Consider the following 22949-nt stretch of genomic DNA (forward strand, 5'->3'; position numbering starts at 1 on the left):
TATTTTTATGAATAATGTCTATTATGTTTATTTTTTTAAACCTGTCATATTACTTTATAGGTACAGCAAGTATCTATGTATCTATCTTTTTACAAATGATCATGGTACCAAAGAATAATAATTCTTATCTTTCAATGATGCTTGGTAGTTTTTCTTGTCAAGAAAAATTTTACTCACCTATGTCTTTTTAAAATGGAGTGCCTGTAAATAGATTCCCTGGAGACAAGAAATTTAAAACTTATTTAACACAAGTATTTTGAATAAAGCAGGAAATTTCCCCTTTGTGGGCGTAAAGCCAAAATTAAATGCTAGGAGCTGTGTAGCAGGTAACAGGTGAAAGAGATCACATAATTTTTAAGTGTAAGTTTAGTTCTTTAATTTAAAGCTGATAAGTGGCCTTACTAATATACCCCCTCATCAAGAAGCCTGAGGAAAAGGCCAGGTCATGTAGGGCTTTGTGGACTGGGCAGGAATTGGAGAGAAATGGACCGAGACAGAGTCAGAAGGATGTAATGATTGATCGTTTGTGTGGAGGACGATTGAGGAGGAGGAATCATCAGTGAAGACCTTTCTCCTGTTAGCAGAAGACAGATGGGTGGATCTTCATTCACTGTGATCATGAACCCCAGGAGAAGAGAAGGTCTGGAGGGGGCAGTAACATCTGACCAACGACCTGGAGTTAAGCCACTCTTGACAGGTTGATGGCACGGTCCTCCCCAAAACAGCCCCTCACTTCAGACACCAGTCACAACCTTGGGGGTCCCCCAGCTACTCTCACTTGTGCCCAACTGGCCATACATACTCAGATGACAGAACTCAGGGAAGCTCTATACGTGTTTGCAGTTTTATTATAGAACTAGGATACAAACCAGAACCAGCCAAACGGAGAGGCGCATCCAGCTGGCCGGGAGGACCCGAGACTCAACGTCTGCATTGTCCCATCTCCCAGAGTCAGGACATGACTGTCACGTTCTTGTGTGGCAATGTATAGAGTATTGCCAGCCAGCAAAATTTCCCTGAGCTCTGGTGTTGAGAGTTTTTACTGAGGTTTCATTGCGTATGCATTATTAATTAAATCATTGACCACGGGTCGCACTCAATCTCCAGCCCCTCTTCACTCCCCAGATGTTGGTCTGATATCTGCTGGCTCAATGCCCCAAGCCTCTGATGATATGGCTGGACTTTCTGCCTTGACCAGCTCCCATCCTGAATCATCTCCTTAGCGAAAACGGTCTAGGGGTCCACCCTGAGTCACTTGTTAACACAAGCTATCAGATGTGGGCCGAGGAGCCCACCGTGAATAACAAAGATACTCTTGTCACAGGGAAGTTCCAGGGTTCATTGGCTGCCCGCAGGAACGGGGGATAAAGGGCAACCAAGTCCTTTATTATATAGGAGTCAGTAAGGCAAGAAATGAGGAGTCTGGGTTTGGATACATTGTGAGTCACTTTCAAAACAATCCAAGTAAAGACCTAGAGTAAAGGAAGCTGGATTTACGGACCTGAAGGCAGGGATTCCATCTGTGTTGGAAACAGACTCTTTGATGTTACCAGCTTGTGGCTGTGTGGGCAAGATTGTTTGGGGAGTTAGTAGGGTGAGAAAAGAAAGAGACCCTACGCTAGATTCTGGCTGCGCCTCACGTGGCATCTGGGAGAAGCCGTGAAAGAGGCCCATCCTCTGACAGGTTTCTCCCTCTCACTGTCAGCCACCACCCCCAGCCCCTCAAGCTTAAAACTGAGCCAGAGTCTTCATGCATTTTTTTTCTTGGTCTCTATTCAACCTCTCTCTCTTTTTCTCCCCCATGTCACAAGAGGAGTCCTGAGATTTTGTAATCATTTCTCAAACCAGATTACAGGCATTGGTTTATTTTTCATCTTCGAACCATCTAAACCCAGTGATCTGCAGAGCTCTGCACTGAAGGAAATGATCTAAACCCGCACTGTCCTGTACAGTAGCTGCCAGCCAGGTGTAGCGATTGAACATTGGAAATGTGGCTAATGCAACACAGGAATTGCACTTCAAATTTTACTTAAATTGAACTTTAAAGTATGTATACATTTTCTGTGAATAAACCAATGACAGTTCTAGCCATTATTGATCAGTGATTTACTTAGCCAAAGGAGAAGCTCGTTTTCAGAGTTTATACCTAGATTTATTCCATTTCATCACTTTCATCTTGGAGGATTATGGAAATATTTGAGATGTGTAAATCTGTTTTCCTCTTTTTTATTTGTGAGTTATAACTTACCAAAATTACTAGGCTACTTTTTTATGAAAATTCTTTGCTCTTTTGAATTAGTTGTAATTATTCAGAGAGTATGCTGCTGTTGCTGCTACTAAGTCACTTCAGTCGTGACCGACTCTGTGCGACCCCATAGACGGCAGCCCACCAGGCTCCCCCGTCCCTGGGATTCTCCAGGCAAGAACACTGGAGTGGGTTGGCATTTCCTTCTCCAATGCAGGAAAGTGAAAAGTGAAAGTGAAGTCGCTCAGTCGTGTCCAACTCTTAGCTACCCCATGGACTGCAGCCTACCAGGCTCCTCTGTCCATAGGATTTTCCAGGCAAGAGTACTGGAGTGGGGTGCCATTGCCTTCTCCTTCAGAGAGTATAGATATTGCTAATAAAATAGACTAATCACACATTCAGTTTATGCATTCAAAGTAATTTTTTTAATGATCATAGCAATGTTAGAATTTAAAATGTGGGAAACTCTGGAACAGAGGAACTGGAGAGCTGAAAAGGAGAAAATGTTGGTTTAAATGGTCCTAGAAAATGTGTATGTAGTGTCCTTTCCTAGCATATTTCTTTAATTAAAAAGTCATTTTCAGAGTATAAGAGCTTTTTTCAGATAACCTTAATTGAATGTCTGCTATGTGCTAGACCCTGTTTTAGGTGCATTTTACACATATTTTATTTAATCTGGCTGTTTCCAAAGCCCAAGCATTTTAACTCTAACTTGTCCTTTAAATGCAATGTGTTTGTTTGTTTGTTTGTTTTCTGCTCTATATTATTAAAAAAAAAACAAACTAAGAGAATTTAAAGCCCATACTCTTACTTGCTGTGCTCCGCTCACAGTGACCTGCACATCATCAGTGCTGAGTAGCCAGTGCTCTTTTGGAGCAGGGTCAGCCTCTAGGGGTGAGGGAGTGGTGTAGCCTGGGGACAACTGGCTGCTGCAGAGAATCTGGTTGGAACTAGAGCCGAAGGGTGCAGCCTTCGGAGCTTGCCTTCAAGGTTAGTGCATGGCTAGCAATGGCAAATGGGGAGCCATTAATTGCATTTTTAATAATTTGTGTTTAGTAGGTGCTAAAGTAAATATCTGGATGGTCTTGTTTGTTTTTGTTTTTTGAACATGTATTTTTTTTAATTGCACAAACTATACTGTGATAACAACAAAAACTTTTTCAATGAAAAACATTGCTCGGTATTTATTACCTTTAACAGAAGACAGTTTTCATTTTCCCTTCCATTCTTCTTCATCTTGTATCTGTATATGTATTTTACTTATGTATGACTTCAATATAGGTAGTTTTTATAATGATCATATGCTTTTCAATATACAATTGTATATTTTCACAAACAATTATGTAAATAATGATAGCTATATAATTTAATCATTTTGGCATTTTTATACCCTTGTCATTTCACTGTTTCCTTGTTCCCCAATTTGTGGTAGATTGTTCTGACTGTGTGGTTAGACCCCTAAAATTGCTTACTTCTCATTTTAAAGTGGCAGGATAAAGATGTTAGTGCTCTTACTTTTTTTTTTAGAATTACTTCAGAGCAATTGAGGAAATGAAAAATAGTCAAATTCCTTCTCTGATGAAACTAGAGAGTCCTGTAATCTGGAATCGCAATATATGAGGAAGGGCTGCCAAATCCAGTGAAACTCCTGGAAGTGTAGAAAGATGCTAAGAGAGGAATCTCAAAGCTGCAGATTTTAGAAAAACCTGTCAAAGTTTAGTCCTCCAAACTCACTGGCATATCCTGAGCTGGGGGCCGTAGTGGCTAATGGGACTGGATGTAAGGAGAAATGACAGAAGCTTTCCTGGAGACACTCTGATGTGAAAGAGAAACAAGATAGACAGGCTAAAAGGCGTCACAGAAACACACCATTTTTACCAAAGTTAAGAAGTTTAAGAAGACCAGGATAAAGAGAGAAAACTTGCGTTTTCAACAGCCCCGAAGCCGCCAATCTCTGTTCACTCTGTTCACTAAAATGAGGAAAAGACTAAAACCTCACTCTGTAATCCACTCTGAAGCACCAGAAAAATTCTTGCAGGCATAAGTTATGGCCCAGGCCTCTCCCCTGCGTGAACTTCCGACATGTAGCTGATTGGGTAAGAACTTGCCACATTCAGAAATGACTTAATACTCAAAAAGGAGCTAGTACAGGATCTGTACAAGGATACTGCAAGAAAAAAGGGAAGAGAAAAACAAGAACAAACGATACATGAAGAGTAGTCACCAGAAAACTTCTACAGCAGAGACAAGAAGGTTCTAGCCAGTCATGTCACACTGAAAAGCAAGCAGAGTGCAGTGTTTGCCACTGCAGAAGGTGAATGCAGGTTAGGGATATAGCAAAGTATATGCCGTCTTTAAGGAGAAGCAGGAAGATGACAAAAGGAAATGAAACTTGAGCTGATAGAAGCTAGTCAATAAATAGAATATTTAAAGGCATAATCATAATAGATAGAACTCATGACTACAGGAGGCCAGAACCTGCAGAAAGCACAGAGAGAGAAATGTTGGACAGGACTGATTCAACAAAATCAAATTAGTAAAGTTAAAATAGCGAAGAGAAGTGACAGCTGAGAAAAACAGCAGCAAGACTGCACAATTTGCATCCCAAAGGAACCAAAACCATGAAACAGGAAAAGAAAAAGAAGTTTAAATGTGTAATTCAAGAAAACTTTCCAAAAATAAAAGAAGACTTGAATACAAATTGAACAGGCACAGTGGGTCCCAGGAAGATTTGGCCTAGAAAAGTGATTAGCAAGTTGTAGTTATGAAACTGGTGTACTTGAGTAGTAAACAACTTTTTGTCGTCCAGACAGAAACATCAAGTTACGTACAATAGGAGACAAAGATCAACCTGGCTTCAAAGTTTTCCATAGTAACATCTAGTGCTCCAAGACCACGAACGATGTCTAAGAGAGTGATTTACATATTTTAACCTAAATAGGAAAAGGAGTATGTCAAGGCTCTATATTGTCACCCTGCTTATTTAACTTCTATGCAGAGTACATCATGAGAAACACTGGGCTGGAAGAAGCACAAGCTGGAATCAAGAGTGCCGGGAGAAATATCAATAACCTCAGATATGTAGATGACACCACCCTTATGGCAGAAAGTGAAGAGGAACTATAAAACCTCTTGATGATAGTGAAAGAGGAGAGTGAAAAAGTTGGCTTAAAGCTCAACCTTCAGAAAACTAAGATCATGGCATCTGGTCCCATCACTTCATGGGAATTAGATGGGGAAACAGTGGCTGACTTTATTTTTGGGGATTCCAAAATCACTGCAGGTGGTGATTGCAGCCATGAAATTGAAAGACGCTTACTCCTTGGAAGGAAAGTTATGACCAGCCTAGATAGCATATTCAAAAGCAGAGACATTACTGTGCCAACAAAGGTCCGTCTAGTCAAGGCTATGATTCTTCCAGTGGTAATGTATGGATGTGAGAGTTGAACTGTGAAGAAGGCTGAGCACCGAAGAATTGATGCTTTTGAACTGTGGTGTTGGAGATGACTTGAGAGTCCCTTGGACTACAAGGAGATCCACCCAGTCTAAAGAAGATTGTTCCTGGGTGTTCTTTGGAAGGACTGATGCTAAAGCTGAAACTCCAGTGCTTTGGCCACCTCGTGTGAAGAGTTGACCCATTGGAAAAGTCTGATGCTGGGAGGGATTTGGGGCAGGAGGAGAAGGGGACAACAGAGGATGAGATGGCTGGATGGCATCACCGACTTGATGGACATGAGTTTGAGTGAACTCCGGGTGTTGATGATGGACAGGGAGGCCTGGCATGCTGCAGTTCATGGGGTCACAAAGAGTAGGATGCGGCTGAGCGAACTCCATCATATATAAGACACGATACAGATTTTTTTGACTCTGAGAAACATGTATTTTTAATAACACTTGGAGAAGTTGGTAGAGAAAAACTTTATCCTGTCAACAGATAAAAGGCAAAACAGTGATAGAAAAATTGTCAGTGAAGTTCAAACTTATTTAACTCTAGGACTAAGACTAAATAGTTACAGAACAAAACATACGTGAACAGTGGGAATAAATTGAGTCACTCAGTCATGTCTGACTCTTTATGACCCTATGAACTATATACAATCCATGGAATTCTCCAGACCAGAATGCTGGAGTGGGTAGCCCTTTCCTTCTCCAGGGGGTCTTCCCAACCAAGGGATTGAACCCAGGTCTCCCGCATTGCAGGTGGATTCTTTACCAGCTGAGCCACCAGGGAAGCCCATGAACAATGTAATAACATGTAATAATGTTATTCTATAATAGTAACACACCACAGTGTAATAATAACATAATAGCACAAATTAGAAGAGGAATTGGAAAGAGAAGGTAAAAGAAGGTGGAGGTATCCTGATGTATCTTTTATAGCTAGAATTCAAAGTTTTAACTAAAAATCATGTCCAGAAACAGACACACAGTATATATAAAAGAACATTCCAAGAAAAATATCAAGTAAAATTGGCAGAGGAGAAATAATGAACTTCATAATAAGATTGTCATTACTCCTTATAGGAAGTAAGTGGATACTATCCATAGAGGTAAAGAAGTTATCCTCTGAGGTTATAAAGAAAGGTAACCCCTAGAACAAAAACATAAACCATCCAAGTTAAAGACACATGTACACACATGCAGCCACACACACACATAGAAACAAGCAGACCAATCATGTAGCGAAAGATTTGTTCTGTTGCTGCTGCTGCTAAGTCGCTTCAGTCGCGTACAACTCTGTGCAGTCCCATAGATGGAAGCCAGCCAGTGAGGCTCCCCCATCCCTGGGGTTCTAAGCAGCAAAAAGCATGATACAAAATGTATTAACATAACTATATCCAAATGTTTTTGTTTAAATAAGTGTCAATGGGTTTTACTCATCTGATAAAAACTCTGGATCATAAAGCAAAATCCGAATCACATCATATATGCATATTATCCTCCCAAAACAAAGTTACTTAGAGGGATTAGACCGAAGGTGAAGGTGAAGGTAAAGTCGCTCAGTCGTGTCCGACTCTTTGCGACCCCATGGACTGTAGCCTACCAGGCTCCTCCGTCCATGGGATTCTCCAGGAGAGAATACTGGAGTGGGTTGCCATTTCCTTCTCCAGGGGATCTTCCCGACCCAGGGATCGAACCCAGGTCTCCCGCATTGGAGGCAGACGCTTTAACCTCTGAGCCACCAGGGAAGCCCATAGACCAAAAGTGTAGATAAAGACTTAATAAATGCAAAAGGGGGAAAGAAAGTCTCTGACAAAAAATTTTATTCACTGAAGCAAAGAAGGTGAATGTGATATAACCTAAATCAAATCCCTTACGATTATACAGTGGAAGTGACAAATAGATTCAAGCGGTTAGATCTGATAGAGAGCTTGAAGAACAATGGATATTGTACAGGAGGCAATGATCAAGATTGTCCCCAAGAAAAAGAAATGCAAAAAGGCAAAATGGTTGTCTGAGGAGGGCTTACAAATAGCTGAGAAAAGAGAAGCTAAAGGCAAAGGAGAAGGAAAGCTATGCCCATCTGAATGCAGATTTCCAAAGAATAGCAAGGTATGATAAGAAAGCCTTCTTCAGTGATCAATGCAAAGAAATAGAGGAAAACAATAGAATGGGGAAGACTAGAGACCTCTTCAAGAAAATTAGAGGTACCAAGGGAACACTTCATGCAAAGATGGGCTCGATAAAGGACAGACATGGTATGGACCTAATAGAAGCAGAAGATACTAAGAAAATGTGGCAAGAATACACAAAAGAACTATACAAAAAAGATCTTAATGACACTGGAAACAGTGTCAGACTTTATTTTTGGGGGCTCCAAAATCATTGCAGATGGTGACTGCAGCCATGAAATTAAGACACTTACTCCTTGGAAGAAAAGTTACGACCAACCTAGATAGCATATTCAAAAGCAGAGATATTACTTTGCCGACTAAGGTCTGTCTCTTCAAGGCTATGGTTTCTCCAGTAGTCATGTATGGATGTGAGAGTCGGACTGTGAAGAAGGCTGAGCGCCGAAGAATTGATGCGTTTGAACTGTGGTGTTGGAGAAGACTCTTGAGGGTCCCTTGGACTGCAAGGAGATCCAGCCAGTCCATTCTGAAGGAGATCAACCCTGGGATTTCTTTGGAGGGAATGATGCAAAAGCTGAAACTCCAGTACTTAGGCCACCTCATGCGAAGAGTTGACTCATTGGCAAAGACTCTGATGCTGGGAGGTATTTGGGGCAGGAGGAGAAGGGGACAACAGAGGATGAGATGGCTGGATGGCATCACTGACTCGGTGGATGTGAGTCTGAGTGAACTCTGGGAGTTGGTGATGGACAGGGAGGCCTGGCATGCTGCGATTCATGGGGTCGCAAAGAGTCGGACATGACTGAGCAACTGAACTGAATGACCCAGATAATCCCGATGGTGCGATCACTCACCTTGAGCCAGACATCCTGGATTGTGAAGTCAAGTGGACCTTAGGAAGCATCACTATGAACAAAGCTAGTGGAGGTGATGGAATTCCATCTGAGCTATTTCAAGTCCTAAAACATGATGCTGTGAAAATGCTGCACTTAATATGCCAGCAAATTTGGAAAACTCAGCAGTGGCCAGAGGACTGAAAAAGGTCAGTTTTCATTCCAATCCCAAAGAAAGGCAATGCCAAAGAATGTTCAGACTACCACATAATTGCACTCATCTCACACGCTAGCAAAGTAATGCTCAGAATTCTCCAACCAAGGCCTCAACAGTACGTGAACCAAGAACTTCCAGATATACAAACTGGATTTAGAAAATGCAGAGGAACCAGAGATCAAATTGCCAACATCTGTTGGATCATTGAAAAAGCAAGAGAGTTCCAGAAAAACATATGTTTTATTGACTACACCAAAGCCTTTGACTGTGTAGATCGCAACAAACTGGAAAATTCTTCAATAGATGGGAATACCAGACCACCTTACCTGCCTCCTGAGAAATCTGTATGCAGGTCAAGAAGCAACAGTTAGAACCGGACATGGAAAAACAGGCTGGTTCCAAATTGGGAAAGGACTACGTCAAGGCTGTATATTGTCACCCTGCTTATTTAACTTATCATGAGAAATGCTAGGCTGGATGGAGCACAAGCTAGAATCAGGATTGCCGGGAGAAATATAAGTAACCTCATATGCAGATGATACCAACCTTATGAGAAAGTGAAGAGGAACTGAAGAGCCTCTTGATGAAATTGAAAGTGAAAAAGCTGGCTTAAAACTCAACATTCAAAAAACAAAGATTAGGGCATCCGGTCCCATTACGGCAAATAGTTGGGGAAACGGTGTCAGACTTTATTTTTCTGGGCTCCAAAATCACTGCAGATGATGACTGCAGCCATGAAATTAAAAGACACTTGCTCCTTGGAAGAAAAGCCATGACCAACCTAGACAGCATATTAAAAAGCAGAGATATTAGTTTGCTGACAAAGGTCTGTCTAGTCAAAGCTATGGTTTTTCCAGTAGTGATGTGTGGATGAGAGTTGGACCATAAGGAAAGCTGAGCACCAAAGGATTGATGCTTTTGATCTGTGGTGTTGGAGAAGACTCCTGAGAGTCCTTTGAACTGCAAGGAGATCCAACCAGTCCATCCTAATGGAAATCAGTCCTAAATATCCATTGGAAGGACTGATGCTAAAGCTGAAGCTCCAATACTTTGGCCACCTGATGGGAAGTTCAGTTCAGTTCAGTCGCTCAGTCATGTCCGACTCTTTGCGACCCCATGAATTGCAGCACGCCAGGCCTCTCTGTCCATCACCATCTCCCAGAGTTCACTCAGACTCACGTCCATCGAGTCAGTGATGCCATCCAGCCATCTCATCCTCTCTCATCCCCTTCTCCTCCTGCCCCCAATCCCTCCCAGCATCAGAGTCTTTTCCAGTGAGTCAACTCTTCGCATGAGGTGGCCAAAGTACTGGAGTTGCAGCTTTAGCATCATTCCTTCCAAAGAAATCCCAGGGCTGATCTCCTTCAGAATGGACTGGTTGGATCTCCTTGCAGTCCAAGGGACTCTCAAGAGTCTTCTCCAACACCACAGTTCAAACGCATCAATTCTTCGGCACTCAGCCTTCTTCACAGTTCAACTCTCACATCCATGCATGACCACAGGAAAAACCATAGCCTTGACTAGACGGACCTTAGTTGGCAAAGTAATATCTCTGCTTTTGAATATGCTATCTAGGTTGGTCATAACTTTTCTTCCAAGGAGTAAGTGTCTTTTAATTTCATGGCTGCAGTCACCATCTGCAGTGATTTTGGAGCCCCAAAAAATAAAGTCTGACACTGTTTCCACTGTTTCCCCATCTATTTGCCATGAAGTGATGGAACCGGATGCCATGATCTTCGTTTTCTGAATGTTGAGCTTTAAGCCAACTTTTTCACTCTCTTTCACTTTCATCAAGAGGCTCTTTAGCACCTCTTCACTTTCTGCCATAAGGGTGGTGTCATCTGTATATCTGAGGTTATTGATATTTCTCCCGGCACTCTTGATTCCAGCTTGTGCTTCTTCCAGCCCAGCATTTCTCATGATGTACTCTGCATAGAAGTTAAATAAGCAGGGTGACAATATACAGCCTTGACATACTCCTTTTCCTATTTGGAACCAGTCTGTTGTTCCATGTCCAGTTCTAAGTGTTACTTCCTGACCTGCATACAGATTTCTCAAGAGGCAGGTCAGGTGGTCTGGTATTCCCATCTCTTTCAGAATTTTCCACAGTTTATTGTGATCCACACAGTCAAATGCTTTGGCATAGTCAATAAAGCAGAAATAGATGTTTTTCTGGAACTCTCTTGCTTTTTCCATTATCCAGCGGATGTTGGCAATTTGATCTTGGTTCCTCTGCCTTTTCTAAAACCAGCTTGAACATCAGGGAGTTCATGGTTCATGTATTGCTGAAGCCTGGCTTGGAGAATTTTAAGCATTACTTTACTAGCATGTGAGATGAGTGCAATTGTGCAGTAGTTTGAGCATTCTTTGGCATTGCCTTTCTTTGGAATTGGAGTGAAAACTGACCTTTTCCAGTCCTGTGGCCACTGCTGAGTTTTCCAAACTTGCTGGCATATCGAGTGCAGCACTTTCACAGCATCATCTTTCAGGATTTGAAATAGCTCAACTGGAATTCCATCTCCTCCACTAGCATTGTTCATAGTGATGCTTTCTAAGGCCCACTTGACTTCACATTCCAAGATGTCTGGCTCTAGATTAGTGATCACATCATCATGGTTAACTGGGTCATGAAGATCTTTTTTGTACAGTTCTTCTGCGTATTCTTGCCACCTCTTCTTGATATCTTCTGCTTCTGTTAGGTCCAGACCATATCTGTCCTTTATCGAGCCCATCTTTGCATGAAATGTTCCCTTGGTATCTCTAATTTTCTTGAAGAGATCTCTAGTCTTTCCCATTCTGTTGTTTTCCTGTATTTCTTTGCATTGATCGCTGAAGAAGGCTTTCTTATCTCTTCTTGCTATTCTCTGGAACTCTGCATTCAGATGCTTATATTTGTCCCATTTGAAAAGATCCTGATGCTGGGTAAGATTGAAGGCAGGAGAAGGGGATGACAGAGGATGAGACGGTTGGATGGCATCATTGACTGGATGGGTATGAGTTTGAATAAGCTCCAGGAGTTGGTGATGGACAGGGAAGCCTGGTGTGCTGCAGTCCACGGAGTTACAAAGAGTCAGACACGACTGAGCAACTGAACTGAACTGAGGTAAAGAAGGACAGTGTTTCAGTGATAAACATAGAAACTACAAATAGTACTATCTGTGTATCAAATAATCAAAATATTTACAAAGCAAAAACCACAGGAGATGCAAGAAGAATATAGAAATACATTAGTATTGAGTTTTAATTCTTTCCCATTCATAGAAAAGCATGAGAACAAAAATAAGTAAGGAGGAACCTCCCTGGTGGTCCAATAGCTAGGAGTCCATGCTAGAGGGCCTGGGTTTGATCCCTGGTCAGGGAACTAGATTCCATATGCTGCAATTAAGACCTGGCACAGCAAAATAAATAAATATTTTTAAAAATAAGGGTATAAAGACCTAGTAATATTGAGTATGATAGACCCAATCTATAAAGAGAGAATATACACTCATCTCCAGTTTCCACAGAACATTCACTAAAACATTGATACACTAAGCCGTAATAAAAATCTCAGTCCAAAAATACAGAAATTATATGATAATATTCTCTAATGACAGTGTGATAGCACATAGTCTTGGCTTGTTCCTGACTTTGGCATAAAGGTCACAGTATCCCCTTTATTTAAATAAAGATTGGAGATAACTAATTAAAAAGAAAAATCAGTACCTTGAGTTTTAAAAATAATCTTTGACCATGGGTAATTAAAACTGAACTTGTAGAAATTGCAAATGAAATCTAGAAAATATTGAAAACTATGTTTCAGAATTAATGCTGCTACTGCTGCTAAGTCACTTCAGTTGTGTCCAACTCTGTGCGATCCCATAGACGGCAGCCTACCAGGCTCCCCCGTCCCTGGGATTCTCCAGGCAAGAATACTGGAGTGGGTTGCCATTTCCTTCTCCAATGCATGAAAGTGAAAAGTGAAAGTGAAGTCACTCAGTCGTGTCTGACTCTTAGTGACCCCATGGACTGCAGCCTACCAGGCTCCTCAGTCCATGGGGTTTTCCAGGCAAGAGTACTGGAGTGGGTTGCCATTGCCTTCTCCTTCAGAATTAATGAAGTATTATTCGGAAGAAAATTTACAGCTGAAAATACTTTCATTATGAAATAAATGAATTATTCCACTTATGAGGTCTCACAACAGAAGGAAGGATAAAAGTATTAATAAGAGAAATTATCACCTCAAAAGTAAGAATAAGTCCATAAATGAATGGTTATTTGGGGAGTGAAAACCAAAGAAAGATAAAGATGTGGTAGGAAGTGAAAATACCCAAAAATTACAAAGATCATGAAATATGGTCACAGAGAAATAACCATAAAGACCATGAAATAAGAAAGAGCCACATGATACTGTTTTGTTTGATTTTATGCAAGTTAGATGAGTGGGTAACATGGATGATTTTCTAGAAGAATATAAATGACCAAAATGGCCCCAGTAAACACAAATTATTTCTGTACATGTGGTAGAGAAAACTTGAAAAACACCTACCTAACCCCCCACCCCCAAAATACCAAATGCTGTTGATTTTATGAAGGAATTCTGTCAAACTCAAAAAATTCCACTGCCATTTGAGCTTTTCTAGAACACTAAAGAGGAAGAAAATTTCCAAGATACTGTTATAAATCAAGAATTACACACTGAACCTGAGGATCAGAATATAGCTATAGTCAGTTCTTATTTCCATCAGTTGCAATCTATAGTCACTGAGAACTGTGAGTTAGAGAATACTGAACCATTGCTCTTGGGGAAATATGTACATGTGTGTAGCACACTCCTATCACACACAGGTTGCAGTCTTAAATCCTAAAATATCCTCCTGGTAGATTCTATTTTCTTTTTTTTTCACACACACACAAAAAAAATGAGGTTCAGGAGTGTTACATGAGTTGCCTGAGGCCGTCCACTAATATTTGAAAGAGCTGGGATTCAAACTTTGTCCACTGGCCCCAGAGCTGGGGCATCTTGCACTGTGCTGCTCTGCACCGTACTGGAAGAGGAGATAGAGTTATTGGCAGACGGAGCAACTATGTACCTGTTCACCCCAAGAGAATCTAAAAAATGGTTACAAGCAATAAGAAAATTCAGAATGTACCAGGGTTTAGATATGCTGAAGCCAAAATTAAATATACAGAAGCCACGATAATTTTATTTTTACATCTGTCAAAAACTGAAATTAATAGGGAAGGAAGACTTCACACATGCCCTTTTAAAAAGTGTTGTCTGGCAGTCCTAGGACACTTCATTCGATCCCCAGCTCTCCTGTGACTGTTTCAGCCTTTTCTTCCCTGCTCCTCTTCACTAGACCTCCAGTCTTCACTGTCAGCTAGTGACACTGCTTCCTGTTTCACCGTGTAGGGAAGGAAGAAATTATTTTTCCTACTACCCGCCTAGGTTCATCTGGCTGGAGTCTCATAAACTGAACTGGCAAAAGACAGGTTAACAAGAGAAAAGCGTACGAATTTCTTTAATACAAGTTTTACGAGAGACAAACACCTTCATAACGAAATGACCCAAAGGAATCCTTAAACCTTTGCATGTTTGTACTGGATTTGATGAAGAATCGAAAGTAACAGGAGAATGTGATGGTGTGTGAGCCCAGGGTAGTACACTGGGGACACTGAGCAGGGCCTGTTCGTTCAGAGTCCTCTCAGCACCCTCCATGTTCAGAGATAAGAGGTTCTTTTCCTCTCGGAAGCCACCTCTCACAAGAGTCTTAATGACGGCTTCCAGGGAGAAACAAAAGGTCAAGAGTCCATTCTGCACCTGCCGTCCATCCAGTTTCTTCAGCTTAAAGTGTTCAGTATGCCAAGGTGCCATATTTTGAGGTAACGTGTTCCGAACTTTGTCAGCTGAGAAAGTAGAAGCAGAGTAGACGAGATCGCCCGCCTGCCTCCACTGCATAGCTGCCCACGTACTCGCCCACTTCCTGCCCCACGTGTGCCAGACCTGTGGCCCTGTCCTCCACTGATGCACATCGCTCCAGCGGTTACTTCCGTCTCACACTTTCTCCCATCCTGGAGGGAATAGTCCACTCTACCCTCCCCCCTTCTCTGGCACTTTCCCATTTTTCTGCTCATCTTAACACCAGAATTCCCCCCCACCCCAGAGTTTGGTGACTGGTCATCTGTGTTCCTCTCTTCTCCTTCTCTCTCTCAAACCCATTGCAGTCAGGCTTCACCCATGATGTGCTTAAAAATGTCTGGCTAACGTCACGGATATCCCCCAAGTCACTTAACTGTGGGCTTCCCTTGCGGCTCAGCTGGTAAATAATCCGACTGCAATGTGGGAGACCTGGGTTCGACCCCTGGGTTGGGAAGATCCCTTGGAGAAGGGAAAGGCTACCCACTCCAGTATTCTGGCCAGGAGAATTCCATGGACTGTATAGTCCATGGGGTCGCAAAGAGTCGGACACGACTGAGTGACTTTCACTTTCACTTACTTTACTAACTGTAGTGGTCATTTCCCGGTCCTCATTTTACTTGACCTGTTAGCATTTCTTTTCTTGGCTCCAGTACACACAGACTCCTGGGTTTCTTCCTGCCTCTCCAGCTGCTCCTTTGACTCCTTTACAGGCTACTCCTCAGCCTCCTGAGTGACCTCTTATTGGCAGAGAATCCTAAGAATCAGCTCCTGTATGTTTCTGTCCACCCTCAACTGCTAAGAACAGCCTGTCTATAGCTTTAAATGTCATCTCTGTGGGCTCCCCAGGTGGCTCAATGGTCAAGAATCTGCCAGTGCAGGAGACGCAGGTTGGATCCCTGTGTTGGAAAGATCCCCTGGAGTAGGAAATGGTAACCCACTCCAGTATTCTTGTCTGGAAAATTCCACGGATTGAGGAGCCTGGCGGGCCGTAGCCCGCAGTGTTGCCAAGAGTTGGGCACGACTGAAGCGACTGGGCACGCGTGCACCATCTCTGCGCTTGCAGCTCCCAGGTGTCCCTGCTCAGACATCCCCTTGAACTTCAGACTTGTGTATCCAGCCACCTGCTTGATCACCTGCATTTGTCCAGTAGGCATTTCGGACTTAACTGACTTAAACACCTGACCTTCCCTGGCTGCAGGTGTTTCTCCTTAAAAACCAAATCAAATCTGTAAATAGCAACTTTGTCCTTCAGTGGCTCAGGATTTTTGTCCTTAGAGAATTCTAGTCCTTTCAAACACCATTAAATCTTTTAGGAAATCCTATCAGTTTTCTTTCTGGCTGCGCTGCGCAGCATGCAGGATCTTAGTTTCCCCACCATGGATTGAACCCACCCCCCCCCCCCCCCCATCCTCCCTCCCCACCCCCCTGCCGCATTGGAAGCATGGAGTCTTTTTTTTTTTTTTGATTGGAAGATAATTTTTTTACAATATTGTGGTGGTTTTTGCCATACATCAACTTGAATCAGGCACAGGTGTGCGTGTGTACCCCCATCTTGAAACCCCACCATCAACCTCGCCCCCCACCCCATCCCTCTGGGTCGTCCCAGAGCACTGGCTTTGAGTGCCCTGCTCCTGCATCGAACTTGCACTGGTCATCTATTTTACATACAGGATACGTGTTTCAGTGCTGTTCTCTCAAATCATCCTACCCTCGCCTTCTCCCACATAGTCTAAAAGTCTGTTCTTTACATCTGTCTGTTTGCTGCCTTGCATATAGGGTTGTTGTTACTGTCTTTCTAAATTCCATGTATTATGTGTTAATATACTATATTGATGTTTCTCTTTCTGACTTACTTCAGTCTGTCTAATAGGCTCCAGTTTCATCCATCTTACTAGAACTGACTTAAATGCATTCTTTTTTATAGCTGAGTAATACTCCATTGTGTATATGTACCACAGCTTCCTTATCCATTCGTCTGCCGATGGACATCTAGGTTGGGAAGCATGGAGTCTTAACCACTGGACCGCCAGGGAAGTCTCTCAGTTCTCTATTAATAGTATCTAGAATCGGATCGCCACTCACAACCTCCGCCTTTGTGTTTGCGAGGATTACTTCAGCGGCTCCCCTCCTGCTTTCCGTGCTCTGCCCATGCGCTGTGGAGTCTATCCTGAGCGTAACAGCCAGTGAGACTCTTTTCGATGTTCGGCAATGTATGTCTGCTCAAAACCCTTCACACTCAAGCGCAGCATGCCTAACACCCAACTCCTACCTCACACCTCCCTACACACCCACCTTCTAGCTCAGGGCACAAGCCCAGAGTCCGTGTGCCTCCCAGACTCAGGGGCCAGCCCCCAACCCCCCCTTACATCTCAGCTTCTCTCTCTGCGCCTTCGGCCGCTCTGACAAGGCTACCCCTCCTTTGCTGTTTCTGCTCAAAGCACCCTGTCTTCTCCGTGCTCTCCAGGGAGTGTGTGGGCTGCTCTGACCTCCGCGGGGCCCACTGCCCCCCCTCTTCCAGGCTCTGGCCAGTGTCAGTCCATCAGTGAGACCTTCAGTGCCCACCTCCAGGACCGCAGTACCACCCCCTTCCCTTCCACCCCTCTTCTCTGCTTTCCCTTTTCTGTTTTACTGGTTTATTCTCTTCTCCTCCTGCTCTGGGTTATAAATTCCACGAAGGCAGAGATTTGTGCCTCTTTTGTTCCCTGCTAAATCTCCCGGCAAAAGATTGCTTACAAATTGGTGGTGGTTAGTAGGTATTTGTTGAATGAATGAATGAATGGATGGATGGATGAATGAGTGAGTGAGTGAGTGAGGAGATTAGAAAGATACCAATCAGAAGCACTGAACCCAGTTGGCAGGCTAGGTTTGGGTTTTTTATGTTTATTTTTATTTACCTCTTTGACTGCACAGGGCCTCAGTTACCGCGCGCAGGACCTTCAGTCACGGCGCGCAGGACCTTCAGTCTCTGTCGTGGCGCGCAGGACCTTGTGTTTTCGTTTCAGTTGCAGCATGCACACTCTTGGTTGTGTCATCTGTGATCTAGTTCCCGACCCGAGTCCAACCCAGGCCCCGCAACCTGGGAACTCGGAGTCTCAGCCCCTAGACCACCTGCGATGTCTGGAAGCCTAGCTGAATAGGCAAAGAATAGTCATTCCTTTGTATCGATACCAGTCTTTCCTGGAATAGTTATTTCCCCTTTTAAAAAATGCATTGTTCTTTCTCACTGAAACTCAAACGGCTTGGGGTCAAGGACTGAATTCTTTACACCTTTTATTTCCTCAGCAAATGAATGTTCAGTGATGAGAATAGGTAATTCTCATTTGGCTAAAAGTACTAAAGTCACTCACTTTTTTAAAAAGTCTTTTTACTTTATGCTAACATTTTTGCGAATGTATTTGATACTATAGAATTTGTACATCTCCCCATTAAATACTCCTGCAAAGCAAGGAGTCTTTAGACCAAGTAGGGTTAATTTGCACAGTGGTAACTATGGTAGAACAAGGGATAATAATTGCTTCAACTGAGCCCAGTGGAAGTACTGTCACTTCAACTAGTCTAACCTACTCACAAACACTGCTTGGCAACTGTCACATGTCACTGCTTTAATCAACTCTAGGGTGAGAATCATCCCATTCTAACAGATGGACATGAATTTAACCAGACAATAAACCATGTATGTGCCATAAATATGTTTGCTGAGGGCATGATTCCCTGTACAGAACTTTAAGAACAGCTGTCTTATCATGAGCTACAGTTTCTTGGTGAGATGATTTGTTAACTGAATTCTGAAAGGTTACATTTATCTTTAATGTAATCTTTAATGTTAACATGATCTTTAATGTTGGTTTTTCTGTGGCTTCCCCACTAACAGTTGCCTAGTTATTTGGGGGGCAATTTTTATAAACAAAAGTTATTTACATGAGATTTTTAAAAGCTAATGATATGGTTCCTTTGCACATTTGGTGTGATTTTGTCTGAAAGGGCTTGTTACCTTTTGTATGTTGCCAAGATATGCATATCATTAACTGTGAGCTGTCATTTTTTTTTCCTGATGCTTATTTCTTTTTAATACTTCTGTTCAATTACCATATAAACTACTGCTTACATAGTTTTAGCTGTATAATTTCTTAAAAATGCAGTCTTTTGTCTTTCTCCTTTTTTATGTCATTATCTTCAGAGACCATGTTTCTTTTTATTCTTTCAACAGTGCTTCTTCCCCTGTGGAACTTGTGCAGATTAAAATGTGAAGTATTATATTTGTTCATTTTATAATCTTTAGAGGGTAACTTCTATTGGTGTACATTTTCATTGGCACTATCCACCAGGCAAAGTATAAATTGCTGTATAAAAACTGGAAAAGTGTTTGAATGAGTAAAGCAGATGTTCTCCTAGCGTGAAGCAGATGTAAAACTTGCAAGTGTCTGTCTAATAAAGTACAGCATTTGGTTCTATACAGCTGGTGCTAAGATTACCAATTAATCATGTCGAAATGCATTTTTACTAATCAGGATCCCCTCTGTTCTTCACACATTCTGGCTATGTTAGAGAGAGAGATGGGGCACAGAAGTGGCTTTCTACTTTTAGTACTTTGAGCAATGTTGTTGTTTTTTTTTTCCCCCCCTCATCTTTATGAAGTCAGTATCCTTTTATTTCTAAAAGCGTGTCAAATTGGAAGCCCCCTACGTGTGAATGGCTGGTTTGGTTCTCCAGTTTGGTTGGGCATGTGAGTTTGATGTTAGAATATTCCACCGAAAGCAGGCATACTTTCAACACCTTAAGGCAGCAGGAGAGAAGGAAAGGAATGTAATACATTTAATGGTTTGGTGTTTGTTTGTTTTGGGGTGGTTTTTTTTTTTTGGTATGGACAAAAGCTAATATTTGCTTAATGTCAATTCCTAGCTTCTATGGTTACTTGATCAAGGAGGAGGTTGAACATTCTAGGAACAAGTGATACAATTTAGTTTTATGTTATCAAAAGCAATGGAGCAGGTTTTGCTGAAAGATTGAAGGTGAATGGATTAATGTGACTGCTAAGAAGATAAAACTTTGTAGCTATAAAAGATACATCACAGATCAGTAGCAAATGTAAAAGCTAAAAGAGCTATATCATTTTCTGTCCTTTTTATAAAGCAAGTGTGCTCATGAAATTATGTTTCAGAACCTCATGGGCCTGGAATGTTTGCTTTCATGTTTGATTTCCCAAGGATAAATTTTTTTTCTATGAAAGGCAACTCAGTATATAAGAAGTTTTGCTACCCCATATCTCCTGGCTTTTTAAAAAAGAAGAGTTAATAATGATAAAACGTAACAGTTTGTTTCAGTATCACTAAGCGGATGTTTACACACTCTTTGAAAGTTGAGTATTTCTTCAGTGCTCTATTCATGAATTGATTTATAATACTTTTTTAAAGCGTAGGAGAAATATTTAAGTATCATAAGGGCAAAAGGAAATACATTGCATAATTTCCAGATCTGAAGATAAACAGCATGAATGGTTCTTTTAATGAAATGTTTATTATTATTTGAAAAATAATTGGAGATGGGGAAAGCAAAGATGTGCTAAAAGAAGTTATCAACTAGAAAGTAAGACTTTCTGTGCTTTTCTTCCCCAGTAAAGCTGCATTGGTGGAAGATGGATCTGCTGTATAGGAAAAACACATAGATGGTATTATGTTTTAGACTGTGTGTTACAGACCTGGTCTTTTTAAATACTGGTGTTAAAAATCTATACTAGGTTAGAAAAATTTTTGTTCATTTATATTGTTTTATATATGTATGAAATATAAAGTCTAAGAATATTAATAGGATGATTCTAGAAAGTTCCCCATGCTTATTACCAGTTGCCTCCATATTTTGTATTACTGATTTAAATCTTAAACTTCATAAAAGCATCTTGCAACCAAATTGACTAATAGCTACGACTTTAGATTTTCAGTTCTTCTAAAATTGAATGTTTATATAAAGGCACTTTAATATTTCTTATATCCATTTTCCTACAAGAAAATATTTCCACCAAGGCTACACTTATCAGAGTAAAATTCACAGGTAAGAGATCTGCCCCATTTTACTAAGAATACCTTATATTCTTAGAATAAAAAGATTATCAATCTTATATAATATTATTAGCTTTTAGGTGAGTATCTAATGCAATTGTAGTTCTTTTTATTTGAGAGACTTTTTTGATGTCCCTATTTTGTTTCTAAGTAATAGTACATAAGAATGGTGTTTTTTTAAGGTTTTAATTTGTATGAAATAAAAAAAATTAACTCCAGAACATTAACTGAAATGGAACTAGTTTTCTCCATTGTTAAAAATTATTTGTTAGAGAAAATTTTAAACATCCAGAAAAATAGAATAGTAAAATCAACCCCTATAATATATACCCAGCTGCAATAATTATTAACCTTCTGTTGCTTATTTATTTATTGAAGCATATTAATAGTTGATATACAGTATTACATAAGTTACAGGTATACAATATAGCGATTCACAATTTTTAAAGGTTGTATTCCATTTATAGCAATTACAAAATGTAGGCTATATTACCTGTCTTATGCAGTATGTCTTTGTAGTTTATATTTTTTTAACTTCTTGTTTTATTTTAGGTTATAGCTGGTTAACAGACAGTGTTGTAAGTTTCAGGTGAACCGCAAAGGGACTCAGCCATACATATACATATTATGTATCAAGCCTTCCATTGTTTTCTATTGGGGTGTAGCTGATTCCCAGTGTTGTGATAGTTTCAGGAGAACAGCAAAGGGACTCGGCTATACGTATACATGTATCAAGCCTTCCATTGTTTTATTTGCCAAGATTTCTTAAGACTATTTTGTCAGAAGTTTTTTTGTTTTTTTTTTAGGTTGTAGTTCTGTGTCCTGTTTCTACAGTGACGGTAGATGTTTAAACAAAAACTAGGTCATGTAAACCCAATAAACCTCACTTTATTTCAGGAAGTGGAGCGAGAAATCTCTTTCAGAACAGAATGTGGACTGTATTACTCCTACTACAAGCAGATGCTGCAGGCTCCTACCCTCATGCAAGGTAATCACAACCAACAGTCTTATGCAGAGTCTCCTGCATTCTTTGCAATATTCCAGCCAAGATATACTTCTGCACTAATACATTTTCAATGTTTTGTAGGGCTTGTGTAGTTTTTCTTTGTACTTGTATGTTTTTCCTTAACATTATCCGTGAAGATGTTTTGCTCGGGAAGAAGTTACATGTAATATTGTCTGTAGCTCTCCTCTCTTTGCGTCTCAGCTCTGCTCCATCCCAGATTATCTGTTTGCAGTTTCTTGGTTTTACTGTTGTTGTTGTTTTTTCATGATCATTTTGGAAAAGGTCTCTGTATTTAAAAGGAGTGTTGTCTGAAAACAGGAGGCATTTTGGCAATACAAATGAGAATTACAGTTGTCTTTTTTGTCTCCAGTGCCCCCATTCGTCCCTTTATTTGCAGTTACCTTTTTCCTCCATTTTCTGGGCTTCTAAGTGGTTTTGTGTGTACTCTTTACCTTTACTCCGTTAAATGGAACCCCCACAAAAGGCTCTCTCCTACTTAATATATGCTTTATATCCTTAACATGGGTGCAGTGGCAGAGAATTGCCTTTTTCTAGGCTTTGTTTGGAATCAGGTATATCTTTGGCAAGTATTCGTCACAGGTAATGTTTTGTACTTCTAATTTTATCACAATAGGAGACTTGAAATTTTGGCCGCCTTTCATTTTAGTGCCATAAAAGTTAATCCCTTGACTCCTGTGTAGATAATCACATTCAGACATAAGAAGGCAAATTACCCACCAGCCTTGCACTTAATGGCTTTAGCAGCCATTGATGACTGTTGCCTATGTACATTATTTCAGTAGTTACAGAAGTGACTGTCATTCCTCCTTCATTTATTAGCCAAAACTCTGTTATGTAGAAAACCTTTTTCTCATCAGCTGTTTGGTTACCCTGAAGTAGTTTATTAAAAAAAAAAAAAAAGTCAGGGCAAGTGTTGATTTCTCATCCCACATAGTTGATCCTCATTATTCATGGATTCAGTGTTTGCAAATGCGCGTACTCACTGCAACTTATCTGTAACCCCAGAGTCAGCAGTTCTGGTGCTTCCGTGGTCATTCACAAGCGTGTGCACAGCAGTGACAAATCTCAGTTGCCTGGTGTGCGTGTTCCCAGCCGAAGG

At 41.1% G+C, this 22949-nt stretch overlaps 1 protein-coding gene across 3 annotated transcripts in view; it reads left to right on the plus strand.

The window, feature by feature from the left end:
• DPY19L3 (dpy-19 like C-mannosyltransferase 3) overlaps positions 1-22949 on the plus strand; it is an 81823-nt gene that overhangs the window by 6845 nt on the left and 52029 nt on the right. For all 3 annotated transcript variants that reach the window (XM_069550297.1, XM_069550298.1, XM_069550299.1), the window contains one exon: positions 21721-21811. In XM_069550297.1, coding sequence (XP_069406398.1) covers positions 21721-21811 — 91 coding nt within the window. The remainder of the gene's footprint in view (positions 1-21720; positions 21812-22949) is intronic.

This window comes from Ovis canadensis, chromosome 14 (genome assembly GCF_042477335.2).
Source record: "Ovis canadensis isolate MfBH-ARS-UI-01 breed Bighorn chromosome 14, ARS-UI_OviCan_v2, whole genome shotgun sequence".
NCBI classification, from domain to species: Eukaryota; Metazoa; Chordata; class Mammalia; order Artiodactyla; family Bovidae; genus Ovis; species Ovis canadensis.